The 10,083-nt window shown below is 39.9% G+C and overlaps 1 protein-coding gene across 1 annotated transcript in view; it reads right to left on the reverse strand.

The window, feature by feature from the left end:
* Positions 1-1,307: 1,307 nt before the first annotated feature.
* MEP1B (meprin A, beta) overlaps positions 1,308-10,083 on the reverse strand; it is a gene marked incomplete at its 5' end in the record, with an annotated part of 16,396 nt that continues 7,620 nt past the window's right edge. The window contains 5 exons of the mRNA XM_008585328.1: positions 1,308-2,049; positions 4,395-4,599; positions 5,244-5,373; positions 6,680-6,859; positions 8,762-9,205. Of these exons, the coding sequence (XP_008583550.1) occupies positions 2,035-2,049; positions 4,395-4,599; positions 5,244-5,373; positions 6,680-6,859; positions 8,762-9,205 (974 nt within the window). The remainder of the gene's footprint in view (positions 2,050-4,394; positions 4,600-5,243; positions 5,374-6,679; positions 6,860-8,761; positions 9,206-10,083) is intronic.

Consider the following 10,083-nt stretch of genomic DNA (forward strand, 5'->3'; position numbering starts at 1 on the left):
GGAGCCTCGGCGGGGGTGCCACCGTGCTCCCAAGGGGCGCACTGTAGCAGTGCGCCCCCGGGCCGGCCCTACTATGTATGGTTTTGCAAGACGTTACCACCAGGGAAAACTGAATAAAGGGTACAAGAAATATCTCAGTATTATTTCTTACAACTGCTTGTGAATCTACTATCTCAAAATAAAATTGGAATTTTTTTAAAAAATGAAATGAAATGAGCCTGTTGCTACAAGGAAAACAGTATTTGTTGCCAATGATAAAATTTAAGCTTTCAAGTGAAAATAAGAACTTCAGAAAATGTGTTTCTGCCAACATGAGCATAACAACTTCCCAAGACTTAAAGTTTTTTTTTTTAACAAGATCAGTATTAGTGATATTAACTAATGTTTTGTTACTGAACATAATGAAATGTATCTGATGGAGTTTGGATGTATTGTCCTCCCAGAACTCATTGAAATCTGATCTCCAATGTGGCAGTTTGGGTCATGGGGGCGGATCCCTCATGAATGGATCAATGCTCTCCCTGGAGGAAGGGGACCTGAGTGAATTCTCACTCTATTAGTTCCCAAAAGAGCTGGCTGTTTAATAGACCCTGGCACCGTCCTCTCGCCATGTGATCTGCTTGTACCCACCAGCTGCCTGCTGCTTTTCCACCATGAGTAGAAGCAGCCTGAGGCCCATGCCAGATGCACCTGTCCCAGAATCGTAAGCCAAATAAACCTCTTTCCTTTATAAATTACCCAGTCTCAGGTATTTCTGTTATAGCAACACAAAACGGACTGATAAGAGTGTCAAATGTTGTAAGAGCGGCATAACTCAGTGAACCAATATTTTCTAAATGATTGATACATAATATTACGAAGTCACGCATAGCTGAAAGACCCATTCAAAATACAACGTAGACCAGTAGATTTTACTGGACAGAGTACAAAAATTCTTTAATATAGGTTTCAGATTCCAATTGCAACTAACCTTTAAGAACTTACCATTTGTCAACGTTTAACAAAGAATTAAGAAGGAATATTCACATTCACCTGAAAAAGCTCTTCAGATAGGCCTCTCTTTTCCCACTACGTATCTTTGTGAGATTAGATATTCTTCATATCCTTCCAACAAAATAATATATCGCAACAGACTGAATGCAGAGGCACATATGAGAAATCACCTGTCTTCTACTAAGGTTGACATTAGAGATAGGCAAAAAAATATAAACCAACCTCCCTCTTTTGCTTTTGGAAAATATATTTTTTATTAAAAAAAATTTATGTTAACATGTAATGAGGTTATTATTTTTAGTGATTAACAAATACATAGTTTTAAATGCTCCTGGTTTGAATTTCTAATGAGGCAAATACTGATCAATGGAATGCTCATAAGCAAAAGCTCTTTGGGGTCCTCAGTAATTTTTAAGTGTAAAGGCTGCTGAGACTCAAAACTTTGAGAATTGCTGCTCAAGAAGTTAAAAGTTTTCTTGTGGACTGATTATATGCTCAAACAAATTTTAAACCAAGCTTACATACCAAAGGAATTATATGAGAAAACGAGAGAGTCACGAGTTTTTGGAGAGAGGCGAATGTCACCAGAGTGGGGGGAGCTGTCCCAGTGCCCTTCCCTGCATCGGAACAGGGTAGCACTGAAACTGGTGAGATTCCACATGGAGGATCATTCCCATTGGATGTTTCCAATGGGTTTTGGGGGTATCACTTGTTAGGCCACTACAATTGGTCCCCAAATAGAAGGATCAGTAATTTGAAAAGCTATCTCTAAAGGTTGCTTTCTTTTCTAAGCAATGTTATACTTACAGAGGAGCCCAAATTGCTGAAAGGGAAAGACAGAAAGAAAGAAACAGAGAAAGAAAGAAAGAAATTTCACCAATTTGACTTTTACCAAAATAATGATTTATAATACATCCAGCTATTTTACAGAGAAGATCCATTTTTAGAAGAATGTGCTGGTTGTAATATATAGCTTAGGTGAAATCCATGATGAAGAATCCTTTTAAATTTCATTTGTTGGCCGTATTGTTGAGTTAATCTTCAAAGAGCATGTGACTAAAAGGGGAAAGAACAATTGATGACTTAATATCTAAATTTAAAAACTGTCATTTAAATGAATCACTGTGGAACAGTCTTATTTTTAAATGAAGTCCCCATCAGCAGGCCCCTGGCATTCCTCCCAGCTGGCAAGTGGCTCCCACTCCTGGCCTCCAGAAAGATGCCCTGGACCTTCCAACTCACGTTGTTCAGATGCTAAAGCATTAGGGTGAACACACTTTGACCTCAGAAACGTCATTCTGATTTAAGATCTAAACTAGATCTGGAGAATCTTTTACCAGTGAATTAACTGTAGAAATGCCTAGACTGAGGAAAGTATAAGTCAATTCTTTGCCCTTGAGAATGTGTTTTAAATGATCCACAGGCAAAACAGTTCTGTTATAATATTTTGGTGGTTTTGCATGTGTGTGTGTTTGTGTGTGTGTGTGTTGTGTGTGTGTGTGTTTCTACTTACTATCCCTACCATGTCCCACACTGACTGATCTGTGCCTTTTATTTTGAGTCATAAAACAAGCTGGGAATACCTATTTAAAAACAAAACTCTCAGTAGTACATGGTGCTGTGAACAGCAAGGTAAAGAGTTCAGATCCCTGCACTAGCCAGCTACCAAAAAAATTTTTTAAATGAATAAAAAAATAAAAACAAAACAACTTGTGTACATTTTAGGTACTTTTCTAATAAGTTTGGGATGTAATTGATCTATTACCTTATGATTAGTTTTAAACATCTTCCTGATGTTGAGGGAATAGGAAAACAGTATGTGAAAATAAAACTATTTGTTTTTGATTAATTATCATTGTCCATCCTTTGACTGACTTTGCAGAAAAACTTAGTATCTTGATACCAGGTTGTCCACTTAAAAAAAATCATAATTTAAAATATACTACATCTTGACCAATAATTTTTCTTAAGAAAATATATTCTTGGCTTTAGCTAATTGCAGTATTCTTATTTTCAGAGATATTCCAATTGGGCATGTTTTTTCATTAGTTTCACTAGCCAGTTTCGGAGACTCTAGTTGAATGAAACAGAACTAGTAGACTTTTAAAGCTTCACTTTTAAGTGATGTTCAGATTTTAGCCATTTTCTTTGTGTTCTTTTGTAAGAATATGAATCTGCAAATGAAACTCTGTGCTCTGTACTGCTGGGGTATGTAGTGGATGTTAGGGTGCACTGATCACTTCTGCCCTTCAGAATGAGGGCTCCCATGCAAGAAGTGCCATTGCCTAGCTCAATGTTATGCCACCTCCTTGGAAGTAGCCTCACCCAATCCAATAGCTGTTGATATGGCAATACAAAGGCCTGGCCCCCTTCCCTCAATTCAGGACATGTCTGAAGAGCCATCCCAGCTCCAGAGCTCCCTAGAGGATGGGCTGAGGCCTCAGCTGCCACAGCATCATATCCAACCTCATCCTCTCCCCAGCCCAGCATGCCTCATTCCATTACAGATATTCCCAGGATACTCCTAGTAAACTTCCTGCATGTAAACGGCCACCTCAATCTGCTTCCCACAGGACCCGACCTGAGACAGGATAGTTTCAAGAGTATATTGCCATTTTAGAGATTTTCTGAGGCAAGCCTTTAAAAGCTCTACTGGAAAATCTTGCCTTAGAATTAGTACTCCAAGGAAGCCAGAATTAGTTGCAAACTTCTTTAATGGAAAAGTTTCCTCAAACATGCCTGCGCCTCCTTCCTCCAGGCCTGACCTCAGCCACCACTACAAGACCTCTAGAAGAAAAACTTGTACAGGCTACCTCTTTTCTTTACCAGGAAGGTTGGAACTTGCAGGCAAAATCAGTTGTGCCTTTCAGGAGGGTCAGAGACCACCTGTACCCCAGGAAAAAAATGCACAACTGTATACAATTCTGGGAGGATAATGAACTCCCCCAAGAAGAATCCATGGACCCCAATTTAAGAATTGTTGATTTATAGTGAAGGTAATAGGAACTCCTAGTCTCAAATCAGTTGTTCCCAGCACAGGAAACAAAGAGAAAAAGGTAATAAAAAAAATTTTTTTTTTCCTTTTTTTTTTTTTGTCTTTTTTCGTGTCCGGCAACGGATTGCAACCCTCAGTGTCGCGCTCGTACCGGACCGGGACTGGCAACGGGATCGCAACCCTCGGTATTGCGCCCGCACCTCACTCAGCCAGTGAGCGGGAACTGGTCTGTATGTGGGATCCGAACCCTCGGCGGGAGCGCCGCCACACTCCCAAGCGGCGCACTGTAGCAGTGCGCCACCGGGCTGGCCCCCAAATTTTTTTAATTATATCAAAAATGTCCTAATTCTTCTCCATGTGATTTCATCAATAGGGTTTGAATAACCAAATATCAGATTCAACTTACATTTTCCAGAGTCATATCTGCTGTCTTTGAACTCGTCCTTTTACGATATTTCTTCCTAGTACAATAAACACTGACGAGGGTGACTATGAGCATCACGGCGAACACAGCAGCTGTGGAAGAAGCCGCAATGACAATGATGTCTCGGGTTGAGCCTCTCGTTTCACACCTTTCTCCCTTGTACCACCAGTCTTTTCCTGATGGACACCTGCACATTGAGAATGTGACACGGAGTTATGAGCTGGCGTCTAACTCTGGAAATCTTCACCGTTAAAGGTGTTAATGTTATCACCCATGGATCACTGACATATGGAACTGTTTCCCAGTCTGGATGGAAGGAGACTAGCACCAGGAGGCCAGCCAGGGGCAATGGAAAGAATAAATGGAATTACTCTTAGTGGGCTACTAGAACAGTCGCTCCAAGGTAGGAAAGAGAGGCAGCTCAGTAAGTTTAGTTCTCAGTGTCCCAGTCCCTCCACCTTCTAGCTTAACACGTTGGCCAAGGTCTTCTCAGAACTTCAGTATCTTCATCTAGAAAGTGGGGACAGCCACACTTAAAAGCACCAGACTGTTGAGAGGATAATAAGATATGAAACTCATGAAAACTTTTTTATTAGAGTTAGAATTAATTAGAATGTAATGCGCTATTTTTTTCATAAATAATTTTATTATTCTGTGGCTATCCAAAGTCTCAAATGGAGAGATTTAAAAAAAAAAAAAATAGTCTATGAATGGCTTTGAGATGAGAATCAACTGATTTCATTCATATGAACTATGAGTACGTAATCCTACATTATGGGAATAACATTTCTAGCAGAAGAACGGGGAGATCTCTTCCAAGTGACCCCTTACCTGCACTCAGCTTTTTCATCTTGGACAACACAGACACCGCCATTCTCACATGTGATTTTTGCACAGTGCTCATTGACATCAGTGGTTGCTGGGACTGATTCAATTTGTGTAGAATTGAGGTGCGATATGTCTAAGGAGGGCGAGGAGAGAGCATGGGTAGAAATCAGCTTTTGCTTTAACAATCATTTGATTTTTAAGTTTCAATGTAGAAGATATTCAGGTTTCAGTCTTGTGAGAATTTCAGGTAATCTTAAACACGGTCCAGCAACGTTCCAAGGCAGTGAAATAAGAACGAGGCAAAGGGAAACTGGGCCAGCCTTCTGGGTTACAGCTTAACCACAAGCTTGCCTGGGCTGTTGGAGCTCTAAAGGGCACAAGCCCTTGATACCAACCCTCAAGGGACCAACGAGGAAATCAAAGCTCAGAAACGTAAAGCAGTCGAGGGCCTTGCCCAAGGCCACAGGTCTCTGGCTAGGTAGAGCCAGTTGTTGGAGATTTCAAGCAAGACACCAGGTGCCCTGACAACCAGTGGTATGTTCTGTGCAGTGTTATTTGTTGCTTCTAGTCCAAATAGGGTCAAAGAGAATTAATGAATATATGACTTTTTCTCTGTTATATAAAATATTTTCTCTCTTGACAAAAGTTATTCTTGAATAACTTTTTCCAAATAACATCTGGATTTACTCTAATGGACACTGAGGTCAAAATTTCATGGGTTTTAATTGCATCACCTTTCATCACAAACAAGATTCTGATTTACTGAGATGCAAGTGGGTTTTTCATAGTAAATGAGTTAAAATTCTACCACCTAAAATGTGGAAACAGCCAGTACTGCTGGAAAATGTGTTTATTGGTCACAAGTAAGAAGTTTTTAAAGACAATAGGCTAATGTTATTACTGCCGAGATATATATATGAGGGGTCTCCAAAAAGTTCATGGAAAGATTTGTATTAACTTTTAATTCTAGTTTTCCACAAAGTTTTCAAAGTACATTCACATGTATGTTCATATGCGTGTCTATACTTGTGTGCATGTGTGTATACATATGTGTGTGTATATATATATTTGAAACAGATAAGATAGTTCATTTCCAGTTTAATTTCATGCGCTTATGTGATATTTTTATTCCTGGAATCGTAGAATATAACCCTAGGGTAAAACAGCTATGCTTCAACTTATTTCTAAAGGGTTTTCCAGCCTGAAGGTTTCCACTTGCTCCATGTGATGGTGAATTAAATTGTTTATCCTGGAACCCTCACTGTTTAAATTATTTTCATGTTATTAATAATTTAAACTAAAGAAAATACTATTCGTGCCCATTTCCTCCCATATCTCTATACTCATATAACCTAAAAACGAAACTCAGAAGAACACAGTAAAAAATCAAAGGTCATAACAAAAAACTAGCTTGTTTAAAACTATTTTTATTGACATACCTTCTGCTGTCAGTAGTATGAAAACATCATCTCCTTTTATAAAATCTCTGCTTTGCAGCCTCTGATAGGTTATAAAGGCACTGGTTCCATAACCCGTATTTCTCATAAACTGAGTTCCATTAGGGAAATAAACCTCTTTTCCCACTTTGGAAGGCTTGTCCCAAAAATAGTTCCCATTATCTGAAAAAGCAATTTATATTAACAGGTTGTTTTTTGCATCATTACAGCTTTTGGTGGTAGGAGAGAACAGGCAATGTGAAACACAGTTAGGATAAGCTCAAAATAATGAAATGATGCTCTTGACCTGCGATGTATTCCCTGGCAAATCACTGGGGTTTGTTCATTTATATTGTCCTAAAGGAAATGAGATTGCCTGGCAGGGAGGACTGTACTCTGAAATATGAGTGGAGAGGTACCAAAAGTTTCCTAGGTGCAGATATCACACACTTATTGGTCAGTGTAGAAACCCCCTGCCTGTTAGAATCATACCTCAGTGGCCTTCTGAGTTAGGTAGTCCATTTAACTGAGTTAAAGCAATATGCTGCTGATGGAGTTTGGATGTGTTGTCCCCTCCAAAATTCATGTGGAAATTTGATCCCCAACGTGGCAGTGTTGGGAACTGATTGAGTCATGGGGGCGGATCCCTCATGAATGGATTAATGCTCTCCCTGGGGGAGGGGGGATTAATGAGTGAGTTCTCGCTCTATTAGTTCCTATGAGACCTGATTGTTTAAAGGACCCTGGCACCTCCTCTCTCTCTCTCTTGCTTCCTCTCGCCATGTGATCTGCTTGTACCCACCAGCTGCCTGCCACTTTCCACCATGGGTGGAAGCAGCCTGAGGCCCCTACCAGATGCAGCTGTCCCAGAGTCGTAAGCCAAATGAACCTCTTTTATTTGTAAATAACCCAGTCTCAGGTGTTTCTGTTATAGCAACACAAAATGGACTAAAACAGTTTCTGAGAGAGTTTTTAACATTAGCTTAGAACAATTTATCTTACTAACTGAATTGGTCACCTATCAGAGCAAAGTCCTTCAGGAGTAAAAGACAGCAAAAAGCACTCTTTTGGGAAAAGGTGATGACCCACCCAATCCTGAGCTATTCCCAATGTCATTCGGAAAGAAACACTTTAGTAAAAAGTGAAGAAATTCTGAATATCAAGTCCCTACAATTATTTGTGAATAATAATTTTTGCTATCGGATTAAGTGGAGTTTTTTTCTGTGTCACTTTGGTCTATCCTTTACACACACAGAATTCAGATTTGGCAATAATCTTGCCATAATTCCTTTTTTTATTCCCCCCCTTATTAGATTCTCAGAGGCAAGGAACTATTAAAATTAGAAGTGGGATCATTGCTCTCTGGATACTGCTTCTTTTTGAGACAGGAGATGAGAAATGATGTCACCATTGGCAAGTCCTCCAGAACTCTTTAATAAGAAGTTATAATCCATTCCCACAACCTTCTCATCAACACTCCAGTGCACCTATCCAACATCTTCCTTCTGATCAAAAACTACACCTATTCCTAGAGCCAAATTGTTTTTGACAATCCCAGGAGCATGATCAAGGCAGCCTGGGTTAGGAGAACTCAACATCTGAGGGCCTCTCCATATCAGGCCCTTCCACAAGCTTCTGTACTTGATCTGTATTAATTCTCATAACAGTCTGTGAGATTGTTATTACCACTCCAGTTTACAGCTGAGGACACTGGAGCTCCAAGAAATTATTTGCTCAAGGTCACATACTCCTGAGAAGTGAACCTTGGATTTGAACCCAGAATGTCAGACTCTAAAATCCAAATCCCTTGCACAATACTGGGAATTCAGGGATAGTCATCAATTCCCAGAAATACAGTCAATATCATCTCTATTTGCCAGAGTGCTTGCTGACATTCCTGACAGTCTCCTGCCTGGGAGACTCTGTCCACAGTTGTTGAAACTTTGCCCCTAAATATATTCTATTTTTAAGATTCAGGTATCAAAATTCTGTAGGTAACCAGCTGTGCAATCTCTCATTCTCAGATCATCTGTCCCTCCTAGAGCAATGATCATGTATTAGCAATAAATAAAATGAGTCACGAACCGGTGGTCATAAATGGGTCTGTAGTTATACTCCGTTGGTTGGACATACGCTGTCGAATGTCAGGATTTTGATCCAAGAGTGTCATTGTGGCTTGTTGCCAAGGACACGGCCACTGTAATTGATCATCGTTGGCTCCAGAGATCAAGTGTAAATATATCCCTGCATTAGTCGACTGTCTTAGATCCAAGAGAACCTGAAAGGCATAACCTTTAGAAGAATAAAATGGAGGGCTATATAGAGTTCCATCTGGGCTTCCAATGTACTGTGTGAAATCGTTTATACGCCAGGTAAGATGAGGACACCGTGTTTCTGAAAGATTGATGTCATCAATAGACAGACCACCCAGTGATGCACCAGAGCCTCTGCGTCCTTCAAACACCACTCTAAATTGGACGGTCACTTCCAATGTTACATGGTAAAGTTGCCAGCTCCCAGTGGGTATTTCTGCAAAAGAGTCATTATTATTTCAAAGAAGACAAAAGACTACAAATCATGTGCAAATCAACATTAGAGTTCTAATCTTCATAGACAATCGTCCAAGACCTACTTATTCCTATAGGTCCGAGGTATGGTTTTCTCACTCCTGTAGCCCACGTTCATCATAATGTATAATGTTTGTATTAACATGTATGGCTTACATATGAGGCTTATAGCTATAAGGCTTTCTTATATACATATAAAATGTATGATGCATACTATATATACAATTATATGTTATATGTATATACATATATAATGTATATGTATGTGTGTATGTTCTTAAAGAGATTAAGAACCTCACTGGTCACAGGTGTGCAAGAAGAAAACCTGTATTTCATATTGTTTCTCACTGTTAAACAGGAAAAAATGGCATAACATAGCATAATGTAGATCCATTTTATAATAGATTTTATTCAATTCATTTAAATCAAGAGATTAATATGCGGATCAAACAGCAATATTTTTCCAGCTCACACCCCTCACTTCCTCGGTGAACCTCTTAACCATTGGCTTTAATAGGTCGTCAACACAGCCCACCTCTCTGACATACAATCGGTGTAAAGGGTGGGCACCCAATTGCAGTGTTGCCCTCACTTCGCTCAGGAATTGCTCCAGAAGTTGCATTGAACCAAAGTTATAATGATCAGAGTCCTTCACTGGGAATTTTTTTTTTTTTTTTTTTTTTTTTTTGTCTTTTTCCGTGTCCGGCAACGGATCGCAACCCTCAGTGTTGCCCCTGTACCAGACCGGGACCGGCAACGGGATCGCAACCCTCGGTGTTGCTCCCGCGCCTCGCTCAGCCAGTGAGCGGGAACCGGTCTGTATGTGGGATCCGAACCCTC

This window comes from Galeopterus variegatus, unplaced genomic scaffold (genome assembly GCF_000696425.1).
Source record: "Galeopterus variegatus unplaced genomic scaffold, G_variegatus-3.0.2 Scaffold3520, whole genome shotgun sequence".
Classification (NCBI taxonomy): domain Eukaryota; kingdom Metazoa; phylum Chordata; class Mammalia; order Dermoptera; family Cynocephalidae; genus Galeopterus; species Galeopterus variegatus.